The sequence below is a fragment of the Rhyacophila brunnea genome, unplaced genomic scaffold, assembly GCF_057557595.1.
Source record: "Rhyacophila brunnea isolate RB1 unplaced genomic scaffold, BYU_Rbru_1.0 scaffold_20, whole genome shotgun sequence".
NCBI classification, from domain to species: domain Eukaryota; kingdom Metazoa; phylum Arthropoda; class Insecta; order Trichoptera; family Rhyacophilidae; genus Rhyacophila; species Rhyacophila brunnea.
The window spans coordinates 16967162-16988850 of record NW_028232860.1 but is presented as its reverse complement, the minus strand read 5'-3'; the positions used below and the strand labels follow the sequence as shown (position 1 = coordinate 16988850).

Below are 21689 nucleotides of genomic sequence, written 5' to 3'. Positions count from 1 at the left end.
TCCACAGCAAATAAGTGTATTAGGTATGAAAAAAAAGAAATTAATGATATATTTTTTAAAGATAATAAACTAATACTATCTCAGTTGGTGACCCCAGCTGATAATGATTATGAAAATGATGTAATAAGATAAAAATTGAAACCAAAATTTATTGTAATTTATATTCATTAATAACAGGCATAATAAAAATAGTATTACAATATCAATTGCCGTGGCTGCGCGGCGTAAGCGTTGGACTATCACGCCGTGGGTCCCAGGTTCGAATCCTGCGTCTGGCAAGTACACATATTGTTTTTCAATTTGTGTGTGAGTCAGGGTATGGTCCTATAGGGTATGGTCCATAGGTTGAGGAACTGACATCCATTTCTCGTAAAAAAAACAAAATCTGTTTATACAAACCTCTACTCTGTGGAGGCCCATATGATCATATTAGGATCGGACATGGTCTAAAAAAAAATTAATTTCAAAGGTTTAATAGAGATATATTTGATGAAAATTGGGGATGTTTAATGAATTGAAAAGTATGCGCAAACATCCGTTTTCATGCGGACCTTTTCCACTAAAATGGAAATTCGTGGTTGTCCTCCTACACATTGAGTAAAATGGTATTATTATCTTCAGCGAATTTCTGGAGCGATAGAGCGGCATGCACAATCTGAGATTTCGATCCTAAGGATAAGTCGCCGAAAAGTATGACTTAACTATAGACAATCCTAAGTATAGAGTTAAGGAATGCTTAACCATAGACTACTTTTGTTATTAACACGCCCCCTTCTGTATTACCATTTACCACTGACAGCTGCTGTCAAAATAAATTCGCATGTCTATAAGACAGTCCATACACTCAAATTCATTTAACAATGTATCTCAATATGGATATTGATAGTGTTAATTCGTTTGGCATGTACTTGCAGAATATTATTTTACTTTTATACGTCAGCCCGCAGAAATATAAGATTCCAGGTGATAGAATGACACTTGACGCTAGTGTTACCATGTTAAAAAAATATCTTGCGGTGTCTGTGGAATCACGTATAATGACTTATAACGGAAACATAAGAGTATTATAATTAAATATTAATATGTATTTATAGTTATTGCATTTATAAAATACAGATTTTTGTCATCGTTTAACAATTATAAAATAATTTACCTAAACTATAGGAAAGAGAATTTTTAAATATGGTGTTATTTCCAATAGAAATGATCTTAACAAAGGACAATGTTTCTGCATAGTGTTTTCTGCTAAGAAAATTTTAGTTATGACAAATGTTTCTGCATTCCGCTCTTAGCCTGAATCAATGAGAAGACACAAAAATAAGAAAATGCGATGATTAAACGATCTGTTTACTTTTATTTTACCTATATTTATTACATTTTACTACATGGGTACTATCTTTATTTTAATTACTACAACTAACTTTACATAGTATTCTTTGTTAGTGGATTGAGAAAAACTATTCTATTTTACTCTGGGTTTATTGAACTTTTTATGGTGTTCAAGAATTTTCTATCAATCTTTCCGGAATAAGTCAGCGGTAAAGGGTCCAGGAAAAATACGCCTCCTCTCAATTGTTTCCATTCTGACAACGAATCTAAAAAAAACAGACAATAATATTATAAGTGTCGGCATATAGCGTCGTGATACTTTGTTCTCTTTATCAGTCGCCGGTTTACGGACTTGAAAACCCGAAGCAACTCACTAATTTTGAGGCCCTCACGATAAAAAATAAAATAAAAACCATAAATTCCATCTACCAAAACGTACCTACTAAAAAATCGTATTATTGAAGATGACATTGATGACACATATTAGTATTGAGTGGTTATGTTATAGGCCCATTTGATGTTGGCTTTATGGATATTGTTATGATTCGGGTAATATTTTAATTAGTCCTGAATTTGGAAGAAATATGCACCCTTTCAAGATTTTGGTTTAGTTAACTCATACAATGCTGACGACACGGCTGCCGTGTCGGCATTAAATGACTATTAGATATAATTACCATGTTATTTAAATGTGTAATTAAATATGAACGATAGCCGCGTGGCTTAAGCGTTGGCCTTTGGCGTCGTGGGTCCCACGTTCGAATCCTGGGTCTGGCAAGTACCTACACATATTATTTTTTAATTTGTGTATGAGTCAGAGTATGTACCTAATAGGTTGAGCAAGTGGCTGACATCCTGACATTCTGACATTAAAAAAAACCTCCACTCTGTGGACGCCCATATGATTTTATTAAGATCGGACATGGTCGGAAAATGTAGGTACTTAAGTATATGGAAAGTTAAATAAATCTTTATATGTTTACATGGTAAAGCTAGGTTGTCAGCAGCTTTTCTCTATTTTAGCAGCATGTTGATAGTTTTAAATACCTTTTTTAAAAAAAATAGCATTCGTAAAGAAAATAAAATATGGTGTGTTTTTTTTAATAACCATGACCTTGCTTTTTGTACAAGATGGTTGATACAGTTAATTACATATTATTTGCATTTATGGTGATATTAAAAAAAATCGATTACTATTAATTAATCCGTGTATGTTTTTAATTTTCTTTATGGCCAGAATTAAATATGTTGTGTAGGGCTCTTGTGTTGTTTTGTTGTTTAGTATTTTGTGGGGTGTTTAGAGGTCAATTTCATGTTTATGTTGTCTACACAAAGTTTCGAGAGTCGATCGCTCTTTTTTTTGATATGATGATATGTCACACAGTTTGAGATGTGTTGTAGCCGTCACATGGACAGCAGTAATTGTCCGTCAATTTAAACCATCTTAGATGGGCTCTGAGTGCTCCGTGACCTGATAATATTATTTGTGTGAGTGAACCTAAACTAACCAGCACCATCTGCAATTTGTATTATTAGTTCAATGAAAGCAAATCAATATGACTGACCAAGTTTAGTGTGCACTATGTATATCGGATTTCCATAACCTACCTCCACCCTTTGCCACTGGACTATGTATACATACATAATTTGAAAACACACCAGGAATATAATATCTACCAGAAAAAAATGACGCCGGGCAGGACTCGAACCCGCATCCATCGAATTTAGGCTAATGTTTTTTACCAATTAAGCCACCTGCATTATATCTAATTACGACTAAATTAAAAGGTACCTAGTCATACAACTGAAGCACTTTTCAATAAAACATGTTACGTTCTCAAATTTGTGAATAATTCGTTGAATAAAAAATAGTTTATTATATGGGTTATTATAACACCGAGTGAATGGGTAAAATTTATTTTCTTCACCTGTAAAAGGAAAAAAACATAATACCTCTGACAGCATCCTTGATTTTCTGAGCAGTCACTTCAGAGCCAGCACTCTTCTGTACGAAAGCCAGTGGAAGGTCTCCAACTATTTCCATTGGTAATCCGACCACGCATACTGCAGCCACACCTTCGATTTTTCCAATGACATGCTCAATTTCAGCGGGAGCAATCTACAATTCACAATGCAACTAAAGTATTTTAGTTTTATTGATTGTAATCTTGAATGTAAAAACAGGTACCTATTGTCGGCCCACATGCTCAGCGTAGGTCAAAATGGAGCTTTTATGCTATTTTCAAAGCATGATCCTGGACATTCCTTAAACGTTGTAGATAATCTATTTATATAATTTTGAAGCCTTATTATCCTTTTATTTAGTTCAAACATTTGATGACTGCATAAAGTATTTTTATTACTTACATAAAATAGTATTCTTTTAAACATCTCGCTCTAATGTCTTAGAATATAGGTAGTCATATTTCGGTACATCCATGTGCAGTGGTGTTAATATTTTTTAGATTTATTAATTTTTAAACCCATTTATAAAACCATTAGTAAAATTTATGTTGACATTATTATAGTGAAATATTTGCGATAAAAAATTATATTGATAATCTCTGTGATCCCAAATTTGACAAAAATTAGGCATTTTATTATTAAAAAATGGGCACGATTAACACATTTGAAGATAATTCTAAAGATACTGATTATAATTCATGTCTTTGACCTTTCAAATGAGATAAATATTCTACGAATAATGATTGCTTTATAATAATTATTCACCTAAGAATAAGGTAGTATTTTTTTGAAATACGCCATTTCTATTGGTATTCCCCAGTAGTTAAGCTACAACATACGGCCTTAGCCATAAATTGACAACCGATAAATGAAGTAGGGAGTAAGATCATGTGAACGCGCGTGTTTGAACATGTATCTAACCGAAAATTTTTTATTTTTTTTAAATGTCCAGGTTAATGCTCTGAAAATAGCATATAATCTCCATTTTATGCTATTTTCAGAGCATCTGGGTCGTTAAGTGGAAAGTATTTTACCTGGTTGCCATAGTATTTTATAATCTCTTTGATACGATCCACAGGAAAAATGAATTTGTCTTCATCGAAATATACCAAGTCTCCCGTCCTATACCATTTGTCAGATGTGAATGCTTCCTCTGTGGCCACAGGGTTTTTGTAATATTCCTTAAAACAAGGAAAATAATTAATTATAAATATGTAAGGCTTTGGTCATTGCACCAATAGAGTAGTACATGCACGTCCAACTTCAAGTAGGCTAGTATGCTCTACTTCCATTCGTCGTAAAAATTTGTATTCTTTTGGGCATTGTCAAACTATTACCTTACTGTATAAAGAGCTTATTGCGTGACGGTAAGTGAATCTACGCTTCAGTTTAAAGCATGGTGATTCACATATTCTCTTTCTCTTACTACTGCGATATTCTTTTAAATGATATGAGATCACGCGGGACTTCTCACAGTTAATTTGAAATCGACTTTTATATTGTAGAATGATTAAAGAAATATAAATAGGAATGACTAATTAAATGCTTCCCATTTAAATGAATATTATAAGTATTACAAATAAGTGTAGGCATGTATATTATGTATTTTATATTTACAAGACTCAATTTCTATGGGCCTATGGCTAGTGACGTCCTGTGTGGGTAGGCAGATTGAGCGTCGCTTGGAGGCGGCAGCTACTCAAAGCGCGGCAAATCGAGGAGAATCATTTGGTATATATGTATAGAAATAACTACATAAACTTAGTAATAACGAAAATATCTCTCCACTAAAAAAATCAGCTCACTGGTTGGAAACAAAATGAATTAATTAACATAAAAGGTTTAACAGCCCTGTTAATTTTTTGTCGGGTTCGTGATATCTAGTTTACTTCCATTGCGATATGTGCAAATTTGCGAATAATCACAGTCTGACTTATTATCTGTAGTGGTATATAAGTATGTTGTTAGTAATGTATCCATATAACACATTTCTTAGATATTGGAGTCATGAAAGGATGATAAAAAATACTGTATAAAAAAATGGGGCGGCATATTGGCGCTGCCTAGGGGCGGAAATGTATCTGGGGACGTCACTGCCTATGGCACGATCAATCAAAATTCATCCCTTGATCGACGCGTTGGACATGCCTGGTGTAGTAGATAATTATGCTCTTTGAATGATCATAAACAGTTTACTTAAAAAGTATAACAATGATATAATAATTATTGTCATCTCTGAGGGCTTTTTGGTAATATGCATTTAGTAGTAGTATGCATTAGTATCTGTTGACTAAATATGAATATAATTTTTGGTAAATCTAAATTTGGACTTATATTTAAATAGATTAATGGAATAGTATGGATTACCTTGGCCATTCGCTATTTTTGAATGAAGAATTGTAGAATAGCTGAATAAAGAAGAAAGTTATTACTTTGAAAATAGTGTCTCCAAATGTCTGCAGCTCTCCCACTTCATGAGGTCCTAAAGCTTCGCCAGTGTCGATATTGATCACTCTCCACTGTATCCAAGGTAACATCAGCCCTATAGTCTTTAGCTTCCTCCTCTTTAGCGGAAGTACGCACATTGGCCCAGCGCATTCTGTCATCCCATAGTTGTTGTTGACTTGCCCATTTGGTATTTGTCTCTGTTTAATAAATATTTCACTATATTATTTAAACGCTTTAATCTGAAGTTAAACTTAAGTTTAACTAAAAGTTACTGTACTCATAAATTTGTATTTTCTCTTTGATAAATATGTGTATGCTGTAAATCAGTGTTTCCCAACCATTTTATACCTGCGGACCGATGAAAAATATTTCGCGGACCGCTAACTCAGAAATTAAAACTATTATTTTTTATGTAGTACTACATATTAAGTTTTAAAACATATATTAGACATAACAGTCTGATTACGAATTTAAAAAATATAAAATGAAAATTCTATTGATAATTGAAATAATCGCAAACTGATCAGTATTTATATTTACTTTCAAAAAATTAATGCTAAATCTGCTGTTACATCTCTGTTAGAAGAGTTGATAACCATCGCTACAGTATTGTTTCGGAGAGACGAAGCGCTGCATTGACATCAATTCGGTTGTTCTGTTTCGTTTTTTTACTGACATGGACGAATAAGACTTCAAACATGAAGAGATAGGTGAAAATGTAAATAATTATTATTTAATGGCTTTGAAAACTAGAGATGGATATTCTTATTCTTTTTAAAATGGGCGACAACTACTTTAGGACCGGCAGAAAAATCTGCGGGCCGACAGCGGTCCACGGACTGGCGGTTGGGAAACTGCTTTAAATCATTTATATATATAATAAAACACGAGGAGGCATATTACACAGCGTACAATATTTTTGGACAACGAATGTAATATTGGCAACTATACATTAATTAGTAAATTTTCTAACTCCCAAAATGTAAACTTTACAGGACGGACAAAAAAGGACATATTTATACTAAATTCAGTTTCATTATTATGTATTTTATACTAAAATAGCGTTTTTAAAGTGTTTTCCATAATTTTAGAGTTGTCAAATTTTAATAGCATATTGTGTATTAATTGAATGCCGAAAACAAAATCGACAAAATTGTAGTTAGTAAATTTACAAATTATAAGTTTATATTTTCAGTCTTATAATATTTATTTAATTTAATATTTATTATTTTATACTATTGAAATCTGGGTATCAGTTATCATTATAGGTACCTACAAGTGGCGAAGGTGGAGGTGGACGGTTAAAATCCCACATAAATAGTGCACATTAAACTTTGTCAGTCATTCGTATTTATTTTTATTGAATTGAATTTATTGAGTACAATTTACAGATAGTGTTGGTTAGTTTTTAAAAATCAATTAAACCTTGCCTGAACCAAGCCATAATAGTTTTGGTATGTTATGGGCGATTCGACAAAATCACACTTTTTCATTCATACTTATTTGTTTTCGTTGAATTAAGAATGCATACCTATTACACGAGTTGTTCGTTAGTTTTTTTTAGATTCATTAACCACTGGCTTTTACTAAACCAAACCATAGTAGATAAAAATATTATACTATGATCTATTATGGCTAACAAATACGTATGACTGACATAGATGTCGGATCTTAACAGCCCACCTCCACCCTTCGCCACTGGTCCCTACTACCATTTCTACTACAGTTTCATATTTTTCGTGTTCATAATTTATTGATTTCAGATCACATTTGCATGATTTTTCAAAAGATACTTGTGGCAGTATAACAACAGCACGCTTTGAACGCCACTAACCTATTTTGTACCTGTAATTCATTGCGTAGGTCATCTGATATAGCTGATCCTAGAACGAGAATCATTTTTATGCACGAAAGATCAGTTTTTTGAAAGTCTGGATGGGCAGCTAACTTGCTAGCAGTCATAGCAGTTAAAACTATTAAATTTGGCTGAAATAATAAAACAAATATATTATATTATGTTACTTATAGCATACACTTTTTATATATTGAATCAATTTACACATCCTCTCTCTTATTTTATTGTTGATAATGGGGGTGTCCTTGTATTATATCGGTTGAAATGAAAGAGTTACTCAAATTTGTTCAATATTCAATTGGGCCGATCGGGTATTCCGATCTGGTATTTACGATTACGCGGTGAGATTATTTATCTTTTAGTAAAATTGCAGCCCACGATGGCCGAGAGGATTTCGCGTCGGCTTATAATGTCGTGGGTCCCGGTTTGGAATCCTGTGTCTGGCAAATATACATACTGTTTTTCAATTTTGACTCATATTATGGACCTAAAATCTTAACCTTTTCTATGCCTCTCGATATTACTATAGTAGTATCTGATTTTTGAACGCAGATTTTTAACGATACACGTTAAATGTAGACCGAAACTCTTACTATAATACCGATAATTTGTGGTTTAGTATTTCATAATAATTATTCAAACAGATATCACTGTGCGTTAAACATTTTAGATTATGCAAATCAATCAGCAGTGGCTAGTAATTTGAGTTTAAAGACGGACGAAATATTTGTATGTGCAGCTTGTGATCATGGCCTCATAGAGGGAAATAACTCGCTGAAGACATAGGGCCGTATGTATGAGATTCCGAAATTCTGTATAAGCTAGATAACAGATTTTCCACCATATAGCGTATAGCACTGTTTTTGACGTAGGCAATCTGACGTCACACGTCATTCAAAGTGGCTGCTTTATATGTCACTTTCAAATGTAATTTTAATAATGCATTGATTACAACAAACGTTTGCTTGAGGCTCTCTATTTGTAGACTCTGTAAAACATTAGCGAACTTTAAAAACAGTTCCTAGTCGTGCTGTTTATTCATTTCATACATTCATTTATTCTTATTCCGTTTTGACATCTCATAATAGAAGTGAAGTTCATAATGTCATAATATAACTGTATGTATTACCACCAAATGGAAATGTATACTGGGAATACTCTATCCTTTCGTACAGTAGAATTTTAAAATAAATGTGATAAAATAACTAATAAATTATTTATAGTTCATAATAATTATTTATTTATAATTATTAAATTTATATGGTACCGTTCGCACACTTTCAGACACATTTACAATTTCAAATTTTTAAATTAGTGAACGGGAAATGAAATTTTATAAGTTTGCCATTATATGGACGCCATGACACATTATGACGTCACATCGTGACGTCGCTTACCAACGGATTACATTTACACTTATGCATACAAATGAGCAGTATTTAGCCTATAAAATATTTGGGAATCTCATACATACGACCCATAGAACCGGTTTTAAGCAAGTGGCTAACATCCATTTCTCGTAAAAACAAAAATCTGTTAACACAAACGTCCATTTGTGGAGACCCATATGATCATATTAGGATCACACATGGTAAAAAAAATGCGGCATCATACACCTATAGAGAAGGTCCCGAAGGAAGGAAGGTTTTTGTGATTATTCATTTAAATTTAAATATTATTGTGAACGATAATTATGACTTGTTAAATGCTTGTAGCACCAATGCAAGCCCTTTTTATGCCCATGCAGAGCTGGGAAATTAAAATACCGAGCACTAAAGTGTAATGTTTGCTATAGATGAATCTGTTATAAAAAAATATTTGTAGGTAACTTTATTTTTATATATTTAGGCTTCGTCTCTATAGACAGAAGATTTCCGTTATAAATTTAGATCTCAAAGTACTATACATGCAATCTCAATCTAGTGCAAGGTTAATTCCCTAAAGCAGCAAAAAGTAATTTAATCCTAGTATATTTACAATCTAAAAAGACTAATCTAAGATACCAAAGACCAAATTCACCCATAAGGTTACCGAAAAATGAAAATAAATAAACTATGTATATTACCTTAGTTTTTCTAATGCCTTCAAGCGCTAAATCTGACGTAAATTCTAAGGGAGTTTGTACTCGAGTCTGTCCCAATACACAAGACATTAACACTATCATTGACCCAGAAATCCAGAATTGATTCGCAAAATGTAGAATTTTTTCACTGGCTACAGAATCTGGGTCGAATGGAGCAGTCCTGAAAAGTACAATAGGTCCATAAGATATACTGGAAGTATATTTTCCTAAAGAATGAGAGATAGTTACTTAAATAAGGTTTTCGTATTAAGGATCAAACTATAAATGATGATAGAATAGAGATTTATATGGAGCTGGTGAAGTCACTTCATACGATTGACTCGAGTATCGACGTTATTTTGAAATCAACATTTTCCTTGGTAAATTACAGTAAAAGAATATACGTAAATTGTACGTATTACATTTCACCATAGCACAGTTCGCCGTATACTATACGGCCATCTCTATAGCACCGAGATGAAAAAAATACGCGCTGTTCGTGGAGCATTGCAGACAATAATGTTCTTTCAAGAATTAAAACCGAACCTAACCTAACAAATAATCCAGTATATCGGCTATTTTCAACATTTTTTTCCGCTGGCTTCTTGTAAAGCTTGTAAAGATGTAAAGTGTAAACCGAAAAGAACCGTGTTTTATTTAGACACGAATTTTATCTCAATACTATACGAACCAAAAAGGTTGGATGGTCTTTAATATACGACCATATATTTCCGATACCTCATTTCACGGTGAAGTGTGATACGGCGAACTGTATACGCACAAATTTCCGGACACGAATAATGATACGTATGCGCGCATACAGAAACATGTTTTGGGGCGAGGATCCTTTTCTCCATAATAAGGCGGCGGGAAGGGACGGAGTTGTCACTGACTTCCACATTTACACCGTCTAATATTTAAAATGTTCGTTACTTCAACCGCGGAACTAAATCATCCGGGTCACGATCTTCAGTCATGAGGTCCAGACAAAGAGTGACAGGTGTGGTCACTGGCTGCGTTAAAAAAAGGGAGTTTGCGATAGCAGGCGCCTTTCAGATGGAATGACATCATAAAGAAAACGACTGGACTAACAATGGTTGAAAAAACCAAATCTGCACATGGACAGAGATTTAGAGAGATTCTCTATAACCCAAAAACTAATCAAAGAATACGTGTAAGAATAATAATATAAAAAGCAAATAAAATAAAATATAATGGGTACTAAACGGTAAAAGTAAGACAAGGGCCAATTGTTTATGACATAGGCAGGTTCCTTTAGGAAGCCCAGTTGTCCCACTGGAGTTGCATATCAATGCAATTGTAGTTACTGGATCAAATTCTACAACGCTGAAATGATAAAATAAACGATGTTAGCATATGCTATTAGATTGAAAGTTTCTATTCTATTTGAAGATCATTTTTAAAATCAATACCACTCTTACTTGAAGGTATCTTCGGTTCCAGTTGGCTTGGAAAATTCTGAGAATGACAAATATTTTTCAATTGGGTTATCTCCAAATACAATTATCTCCAGATTTAAATCTATTTCTTTTGCTGCTTCGGCTATGGCCTGGGCTTGTGTATCTTGACAGAAGGCGATTTTTGGTGATCCCAATCTTAACAAATGAAGAAGTTCGGCTGAAATTGTAAAAAAATTAAGGCTTAATTTATGACTGTCAGTGACTCTCTCTTTATAAGTAGGTACTAGTTTTCATTTCATAAGCTGATCTGCAGTTTTTGTAACAATAATTTCTCATACGATTTTTTGACTATCTGTTGAATCCATTTCTTGTAGGGAAAGGGAGAGAAAGTAGTGATATCAAGATGACAAGGTAATTGAAAAAAAAAGTTTTTGAAGCCACCATCCTGTCGCAATTCTCTGTCAGTGGTTGTTTGTAGAACGTGAAAGTCCTGGGGCAATTATGGCCAACTCAGTAAATAGCTTACTGCAATTATACTTTTCGTAATATCCATTTTTCTACATAGTCAGCCATACCCAATGACGTAAACTCCATATAGAATAGCTGACTCAATTATAATAATTATTTCCTAAAAATTATTTTCAAGATATTATTTTAATTGTGAGTACGTTAATAAATAGCGGATCATAATTCATTGGGTATGTCACTCGAATATAAGTTCCCAGTCTCTGTATCGCTCCGCACAACATCACATTCTACCCAGACTCGGACTTCGGAACAGTATCATTAGTTTTGTAACATAACTACTGTAACATACTCTTGTACCAACTGTTTACACTGCAAATAAAACTCGCTCCTCCATCCATCGGAGCAACCGCGAAATCTCGACTTTCTCATCCACAACATCTTGACCCCCCCCACACAGCTGTACATAATATTTGATCTAATTTAATTAAATTTATTATGTTTTTTGTGTCCGCCTGTTATTGGTACTATCAAATATTTTTTTTCTATATTATCTGTGAGTGATCCTGGTGGTTGACCTAAATAAATAAAATAAAATAAAATATAACACAAATACCTTTGGTTTGAATTCCAGGAATAGGAAAAGTCGCCGCGCCTATGTACAACGAAGCTATGAGAGGGATAGAGACGTCTTTGTGGTTTGGCCCACTCAGCATGATGACGTCATTTGGTTCAACTCCTCGGGCTATCAAGGCCTGAGCCACTCGAATGCTACGTAGACGAACAGACCCATGGGTTTCCGATATATCGTCTGTGAAATTATGCTGGAAAGATGAAAACAAAAAATAATAATTAGATCATAGTGCTTTAAATTTTTGCTATAATGCCGTTTATACTTCAAAATTCGCCCACTATTCAAATTGAACTCTTCTTCTTCTTTCTGGTAGGCCCTATGTGAGGGCATCCTCCAGCACCTGCCTCCATCCAGCTCTGTCCAAAACCGCTTCTCTCCAGTTTGGGACGCCCAAACATCTACTATCTCTCTATCTTGTATGAGTTCAATTTGTTTGCCAACCGACTTCCCGAATGTCAGATTCTTTGTCATGCGTGATTCATCTATCCAGAGCACATGGCCCAGCCATCTATCTAATACAGCCCAATGCGAAGGACTCCAAGTTCTGTGCGTGGGCTTCCCTCAAAGAGTTCAGTTCGTTATTGTATTGGCGTTTCCAACCCTACCGTGTGTCATTGATGAATCCAAAGATACCGTGCAGCAATATCCACTCAGATGAGACCAACACTCTTTCCACGTGTTTGGACATGCACCAGATTTCCAAGCCACACATGGAAACTGTTTTTATTAGTGTCTTGTACGATATGTATTTCAAATTTTGGTTTAATGCTTTGGAATGATGCCATATGATGCGTATATTGAATTAATCATCTTAGAGGTGTTAGAGCTGTGTCGATGATGACGAGGTCCCCCTCCCACTATATGTTATTTAGATAAATCAATTAAAAAAAAAAAATCATTTTTACGTTTTTTTTGGGTTTCCAGCATGTCATATCGGAGGTTTTAACAGCTCAACCACGGAGATACTTATTCATGCGGATATATATATTTGATAAGAAAAAATGGAAGTGGATAAGAATTATCACATGATTTAAAACGGAAATAAAAATGATTAGGTAATTACCTATTCATACTATGATAATGGCTGGATGAGTATGACAAACATTGGCTAAGTCCATGATGTCAAATAAACTAAATTTAAATACTCATAAATGTTTAAAAAAAGCCCGGTCGCACATTAAAATTGTTTCAACTGGACATTGACGTCACACGGCTAGCCGAAATGAATGAAAATTCAGCGCATGCACCGATGTCACATTTTACTGTTATGCCCTGCTCTCACATAACTGATAAAATCAGTGGGGAAGGGTGACTTTTGGAAAGAGGTAGGCTGTGGAGCAGGGACGGCTCTTGTATAGGAGCAAAGGTGCACTGATCTCCCAAATTATTACGTAACTATGTAATAATAAGTACGTATTCAAATACCTACATATTGTATGAATTAATTATTGTAAAATATCTTTAATTTGTCGCCCGTCTGCACGCATAAAATGCGCGTAATTTCTGGCGGCCTGCATGTATGCGTAGGTACGTCCTTCGTAGTATTAATTGTGCAGGAGAGAAATCGAACCGCCTGGCGATGATTTTTTTTTCACGCTGCCGATAATGTGGGCTCAGTTGTGATCATAGACTATAGATACATCGTTGTGATCTTTTTTTATTTCCGAACGTGCAATATTTACCTCACTTGGGACACTGTGCCTCCCAATCTGAGCTTACGAGCGCAGACGACATTTCACGACAATGCTGTGTTTGACTGGCGCGAATAATAACAACTCACAAACGCTTTTGAAGTCGGTACAAGATTCCCGCGTAATATTTCAAATTATTATATTATTATTTCGTGCGTTATGAGGTAAATGCTACGTTGTTTGCCATATAATATTGAATCGATCAAAATATCGATTAGAGTGATATTGTGTTCATTAAGTTAGGTGTAGCAATCTCAACATACAAATACCAATTTTATAATTATTTTACCTTTAAAAATTAAATAATTTTATTATGCCTAGAGCAAAGTAAACTTGTAAGTATGTAATTGATAAACTATTAATAACCTTTACATAATATAATATACATACTACAATTTTTTACGTACCTACTTATACTACTCTAAGAGAAGTAGTTATTTAACAAAAGCGTTACATTGTAACAATTTCTACAATATTAGGTATTTCAATAGTGTATGTGGAGTATGAGCGTTATTTTTAACGTAAAAGAGGATAAAATATTTTTTAAGAAGATGAACAAAGCAATTTTCCAATGTCAATTATTGAAGAAAAGAAATATAAATTATTCTATCAAATACAATATTCGTGTTACCGAAGTATTTTTCATTTTGAATACGTCTTTCAAATCAGTTCTGGAGTTGAGGTGTACTTGTTACGTTGAAAAATCACCGATCCATAGTATTTATCAAAATGATACAGCGCGTAGGTATATGCGGAGAATGTGGGATGCAAATAACCGAAAGGGGAGTATAAGATATGCCCGAATTGCGTCAGTATGTGAACTTGAACCGACCATAACCCGCGTACTACCTATCGGAGCTACACAAATGAGGAGTTTACGGCTTTGTACCAATGACATATTGTCTAAAATACTTGCATCAGTTATAATTTATGGAAGTTAGGAGTGTCAAACGTGGAAACTACGTTGGCACATATAAAATGTATTACAATAAAAATCGAAAAGAGTTTGTATGCCTTTTGCATCATACCTATCATATCCAGAAGCTTGGACTTTATAACTTTGACAATAAATAAATGCTGTCGGTGAATGTGAGCGTCGTTTCGTTTCTCAACCCCCCCCCCCCCCAAGATGTATTATATATTTAAGCATAAGCCTACCTCCACTCTGAAGGCTATTGCCGATTTTTTTCAATACCACAAAAAGGAAAATGCATGTCTTTGCATGCACTCCCTAATTTTATGATCACCGGCCGCCACTGCTGTGGAGATCTGATAAAAGGAACACACTTGTCAGGCATACTTACGAGAAATAAGAAGATAATACGATATTACTACGAATGACAACGACACACTGATTTAATGAAACTTCAAAAACTCACTGACGACATATAATTAAGCGATTAGATGAAATTACGTATTTTTTCAAAACATTTATACGCATCAAAAATCATTAGATAAAAGTTCTTTTTATTTTTAAAAACGGTCTATATTTATTAACATTCGATTAAACACCATATAAATTATTTTTTTTAAATTATCTAATTATTAGTTATTTAGTTTTAGGCTCTGCGATCGGAGCTTACCTTAGTTCATACAATTCGATAGACTGGGCGGGGCTACATGACGTAAAGTCCATATGAGACTAAATTCAAAAAAAATTGAGAATTATTTGAAACATAATCTGACCTATATTTACTTCAAGACAGATGGCGCGCTGTGGTATATTTTTTAAAACCTTTGCAGATTGTTTTGTAATTATCTGTGTGATACATTTCTACACATACGGCATCTCTCGTTGCAAAATAAATTATTTTATAGAATATATTATAATCAAGTGATTATATAAATAAGTCAATATGCAATTGAAAAATATTTTTCTTAAGAAGGTAGGCTTCAAAGAATCGCCTAGTATGGAGTCTTCGCCACTGTAAAATATACATAAAAACGCCATCGTCATGGACTAAGGGCACTTTTAGACAGTCAGGCCATAAAATCCAATTAAAACAATGTGCGCTGACTGCCTTTAAATATTGAATGCTCGTTATATTAAGTTTTACAGTTATAGTTATAGTTACAGTTATACAGTTTAACTATTGAAAGTAACACATTAAGTTTAATACGTGTTGAAGTTTATATGCCGTTTTACTCCACACTGGAGATTTAAATCTAGTTACAGCCTTACTCGAGATCCGTAGCCTGTTATACCACACCCAGTAGGGTAAGTCAGTTCCCATTTACACAATCACTGCCGACTTGCTAATTAATATTTAATTACCACATTTAAAAAACATGTTAATTATATCTAATGGTCAGCTAATGCAAAGATGCCAGTCGCGTTGTCATCATTCTTACGCCATTCAAGTTTGCCACTAGATATAATTAGCATGATATTTAAATGTGGCTGCTCCCTGGGTGGCAGTAGCGAAGGGTGGAGGTAGGCTGTTAAGATCCGCCATAAATAATCCACATTAAGCTTTGGTAGTCATACTTATTTATTATTATTGAACTAAGACTACAATTTACAGATGTTGTTGGTTATTTTTTTTAAAATCAATTAAACACTGCCTAACCAAACCATAATAGTTTTGGTATATTTTGGGCAATACTAAATTGTGCACACTTTATTATTCATACTTTTTTCTCATTGGATTAGGAATACATAAACTACACGTCATATTGTCGGTTCATTTTTTTTAAATTACCCTGCCTAACCAAACTATAATAGATAAAAAATATTATTCTATCTATAAAATATCCAAAGTTATGTATGATTTAATTGCATTATTTTAGACATTTTATTAGTATTTTTGACTATTATCTATTGCGGTTTGGTTTCGCATGGTTTAATTGAATTTTAAAAATTAACCAACACCATCTGCAAATTGTAGTCTTATTTCAATGTAAACAATTAATGCGTATTACTGACAAAGTTTAATGTACACTATACACTATTTATGGCGGATCTTAACTGCCTACCTCCACCCTTCGCCACTGCTGGGTGGAGCATATGGATACCATGTGGCCCGACCAAAAATCTCTGTCGCACGTCGGGTTAAAGATCTAGTCTATGTCTAGGATAAAAGTCTAGAGTTTAGACGCACATTTCTCTGCAAGTGCGTCTCCTGATATTGTTGCAAATGCGTAATTTTCGGCAAGTTTCTATTGAGATATCGAGACAGTACATTGGTAATAATAATTACGTTTATGTTTATACGTAGTGCAAGTTTCATTAATATTGGTTCAGTAGTTTTTGAGTTATAGCTTATAGCCTTATATAATACTAGTGACCGAGCAAACGGACACATAAACATAACTACCTAATTCAATGTTATAGATATTATGTGTTATTGTTATTATAAAAGGTGTGTAGTTACCTGATGTATTCTATCGGAATACTTATTCATGGTTTGTAAGCATTTTTTCCCCAAGTGATATTCAAAATCATCTCGCACTTTATATTCCACTTCTTCGTTAAAAGTACAAATGGACATTTTATAAATACTTAATAATAAATGTTTATTAAAATTATAATGTAGAAATTAACTAATACGTTTGTTATCATCAGTGTTATCACTTATCAAAGACAAACTGGCGGCAGTGTCGTGTTAACCGGTCAAAATCAACATGCCGACTGACCAGTGTCCAGTGCTACCATATTTCCAAAGTGGAATTATAGTACCGAGCCTCCAAAATTATAGTATTTCGGCAAAAAGTATAGTACGCGTTGAATGATTAATACTTTTCTGCATTTTTAAAAAAATATGCGTTAGTTTATTAACGTCACCTTTTTTTTAGACCACAAATTCAAATGTAAAGTAATTAACGTCTCGTTTTTTTAAGTAAAAGTTCAATGTAAGGTGATTAACGTCTCGTTTTTTAGACAAAATTTCAGATGTAAGGTGGTTGAAAATTGAAATTGAAATTTGAAAAGGTAGACGTATTTTAGTTCTCCGGACCAGTTTTAGAGGTATTTATTTTATATTGCCAACTTTATTCAGAATTTTGAAAAGTATAGTATTTTGGGCGTACTATACCTGTTTTATATCGTACATAGTACGCATACGAAAATTATAATACAGATACTATAATTATAGTACGGTTGGCAACACTGCGGACTGACGCTACTTGCTTTTATTATATTATTTTGTTTATGTAAAAGTGGTGCACGGTCGTGTTTAATTAAGCCTAGTACCCATGCACGTTCTTGCTCGATCGACCATGTTGACTTGGAAGCATGCTCGTCGTTGCGTCCACACGGACCACACGTTCGAGCAGCTTGACACAAGTCAGACGTCTCAACTCTCGAGCTTCTCGAGCCAGTGTTGCCATCTTTTCAAAGTGGAATCATAGTATAGAGCAGGGGAGGGCAAACTGCGGCCCGCCGGGTATTTTTTTGCGGCCCGCCATCACTAATTGTACTTCTGATTACGAATAACTTTTTTATATTTTTTTAAAAAATATTGACAATAGATTAAAATTTGAAGAATTTGTTGTTTTGTAAATGTATTATCTCAGTACGTCTTCCTTGCATCTCGTCTATACTATGTAACCACTATTTTCTACGTTGAACATCGTGACACATTTAAATACTTTTAACTCCGCGTTGGAAGGAAACAAAATATATGCCCATGATATGGTAAAAAGTTTGAATGGATTTCAATTAAAACTCACGTTATTCCTTCGACAAATATCGAATAACAACGTGGACCACTTTCCAACTTTGAAGTTGCTGAATATACCAGAATATAAATTTGAAGAATATGGTAAAATTATTAAAGCTCTGAATGGCAATTTTTCACAAAGATTTTTTGGTAAGCTTCAACTTGAAATTATTGATCTGCAGTGTGACACTGATTTAAGAGAATTGCATCGTCGTGAAGAAATCTCCAAATTTTATAATACCCTTAATTCAGACAAATTCGACCAACTTAAAGATTATGCAAGAAAAATGTTCGTTATTTTTGGATCAACCTATATATTATTATGTGAACAAACATTTTCGATCATGGACCTCAATAAAAATCCTTTACGGTCAAATATCTCCGATGCCCATTTACAAGCAGTTTTGAGAATATCAACTACAAAATTAACACCTGAATTAAAAAAAAATATTTTTTCTTCTCATTAATTTCATTACAACATTTTCACAACAACATTAAAACAGTTTCATTCTTCTCATTAATTTTTTGTAATGTTTATTTTTCGTGATAATAAATAGTGTATATCTAAAAATGATATTTTACTTGCGGCCCGCCGCTCATTTTGAATTCTTGAATTTGGCCCTCCATCCAAAAAGTTTTCCCCCCCCCCCTGGTATAGAGCCTCCAAAATTACAGTATTTGGGGTAAAAACATAGTACGCGTTGTCATCTGGTTGAAAATGTATAGGTTTTTTGATTCTCAGAAAAAAAAATAACGGAGAATTTGAAAATCCGAGACCCCTTTTTATTTAGGTACCTCTTCCGACCAAAAATGCTTATCGAAGAATACAAGAAATTCAATTTTAAATCGTGTATATATTAAGTCAAGGGATTTTTTTACGTTTTCGAGCAATTTTTTTTCAGTTCTCCAAATCTTCCTATATTGCGAAATTATAGTACTTTGCACCAATTTATCGAACGGAAATATCGAAATTTTAGTACTTTTTACATATTTTTTCCGATATTAAAAATTATAGTATTTTGGGCGTACTATACCTGTTTTATATCGTACATAGTACGCGGACCAAAATTATAGTACAAGTACTATAATTATAGTACGGTTGGCAACACTGTCTCGAGCCATGGATGACGAATTGTTGTTGTGTTTAGCGGGTATCACCACCAAAATTCTATAATACAATAATAATATTATAAAAGTCAATAAGTAATGTGACTGGTGAACAAAATCTTATTGTAGGTACATAATATGTACCTAATGTAATAGATGCATGAAAGGGTCATCTGAATATTTTCATAACAATATAGGTTTTTTTCTACTAAAGAAACATACCTATATAGCAATTCAATCTTTATATCCGAAGCTGGACTGCGTTATGCATTCAATTTTAAAGGCTTTCAAGTTATACACATTTATATTTTTATAAAACTCGGCGTTTTTTAAAATAAATATAAAAAATATTAAAACGATTAATTAGTCAAAAATCTACACGAGAAAAAATAGAAAACTCAATAAACTAATTTTAATAATAAATATGTATGACCATAAAAATAATGTATTAATAAAGTAAATTATGAATCTTAAGGTTCAAATAGACTATAATGACGATCGGACACATTGCTAAGAGTGATTTACTGTCTATGATCATATCTATGCCATTCCGACATAATATTATACATACATATTGTATGACAGCTATGACAACGTATTTACACTCTGTGACACCCTGTGACACAGGACGCCAACATAAGAAACGGGTTTTTCGGCATTTATATGACTGATCGTCATAGAGTCTATTTGAGCCATAATATGTAACAAATTCAATTTTTTTACAATAATTGTAAGTTTATCTTTGACTTAAAAAGAATCTTTTTATTGTTTTCAGATACATATTAATTAATACAGTTTAAATCAGGGGAGGGCAAACTTTTTGGATGGAGGGCCAAATTCAAGAATTCAAAATGAGCGGCGGGCCGCAAGTAAAACACCATTTTTAGATATACCTACACTATTTATTATGACGAAAAATAAACATTACAAAAAAAATAATGAGAAGAATGAAACTGTTGTAAATTTTTTAAAATTCAGGTGTTAATTTTGTAGTTGATATTCTCAAAATTGCTTCTAAATGGGCATCGGATATATTTGATCGTAAAGAATTTTTATTGAGGTTCATGATCGAAAATGTTTGTTCACATAATATGTGGGTATATAGGTTGATCCAAAAATAACGAACATTTTTCTAGCATAATCTTTAAGTTGATCGAATTTGTCTGAATTAAGGGCATTGTAAAATTTGGAGATTTCTTCACGACGATGCAATTCTCTTAAATCAGTGTCACACTGCAGATCAATAATCTCAAGTTGTAGCTCTGTCGGTACACAATCAATATCTATTGATCTACATACAATATCTACATCCAGAGCGAGATTATAATCCAAAATTTATTTCCATTCATTCCCAATCGATGTTCAACGTAGAAAATAGTGGTTACATAGTGTGAGATAAGACGCAAGGAAGACGTACTGAGATAATACATTTACGAAACAAAAATTCTTCAAATTTTAATCTATTGTCAATATTTTTTATAAAAACTATAAAAAAGTTTTGCGTAATCAGAAGTACATTAATAATGGCGGGCCGCAAAAAAATACCCGGCGGGCCACATGCCGCCCGCGGGCAGCAGTTTGCCCACCCCTGGTTTAAATTGTAAATTATCAAAAAAAAATCTCAAATTGCAAGCTTCGTATTTTCCCGCTAGGTTATCTGTTGGTATATTAATATGTATCTGAATACACTAAAAATTAAAATATTTTTTTATTTTAAGTCAAAGATATATTTTAAATGTGAATTTGCAAAGGACCCCATCTTGTTATTACTTAAATATATGTTATGTTCATATTTATTATTAAAATTTAGTTTATTAAGTTTTCTATGCTGTACCTACCTAAGAAATTTTTGACTAACTCATAGTTTTAATATTTATAAAAACAGCGATTAAGTATAGAGTTCATAATTTCTAAATTTCCCTTTCCTGCACATTTTATGATTTGGCGTTTAGGATAGTTTAGAATTGAATAGACGAATAGATAAATCAAATCAAAACAAATATAAAATATGTATTATTTCTCATCAATTTAAAAATGTATGACCATTAAAT

General features: G+C 33.2%; 1 protein-coding gene across 1 annotated transcript; it reads right to left on the bottom strand.

Moving 5' to 3' along the window:
* Positions 1-1319: 1319 nt before the first annotated feature.
* On the bottom strand, positions 1320-17514 carry LOC147071284 (luciferin 4-monooxygenase-like). Its single transcript, XM_085947887.1, has 10 exons — positions 17245-17514; positions 12162-12369; positions 11102-11297; positions 10887-11006; positions 9663-9840; positions 7588-7728; positions 5727-5939; positions 4329-4475; positions 3283-3448; positions 1320-1595 (listed from the first exon to the last, which is right to left on the bottom strand). The coding sequence occupies exons 1-10, from the start codon at positions 17359-17361 to the stop codon at positions 1468-1470; spliced, it is 1614 nt and encodes a 537-aa protein (XP_085804013.1). The 5' UTR covers positions 17362-17514; the 3' UTR covers positions 1320-1467.
* Positions 17515-21689: the final 4175 nt, after the last annotated feature.

Excerpts from the sequence above, each read along its gene's own strand:
- LOC147071284 (XM_085947887.1), bottom strand. The coding sequence starts at position 17,361 with ATGTCCATTTGTACTTTTAACGAAGAAGTGGAATATAAAGTGCGAGAT. Across the intron at positions 12,370-17,244 it reads ATTCCGATAGAATACATCAG|CATAATTTCACAGACGATAT; the intron begins GTAACTACACAC and ends TCATCTTTCCAG. Across the intron at positions 3,449-4,328 it reads TAAAATACTATGGCAACCAG|ATTGCTCCCGCTGAAATTGA; the intron begins GTAAAATACTTT and ends TGTGAATTGTAG.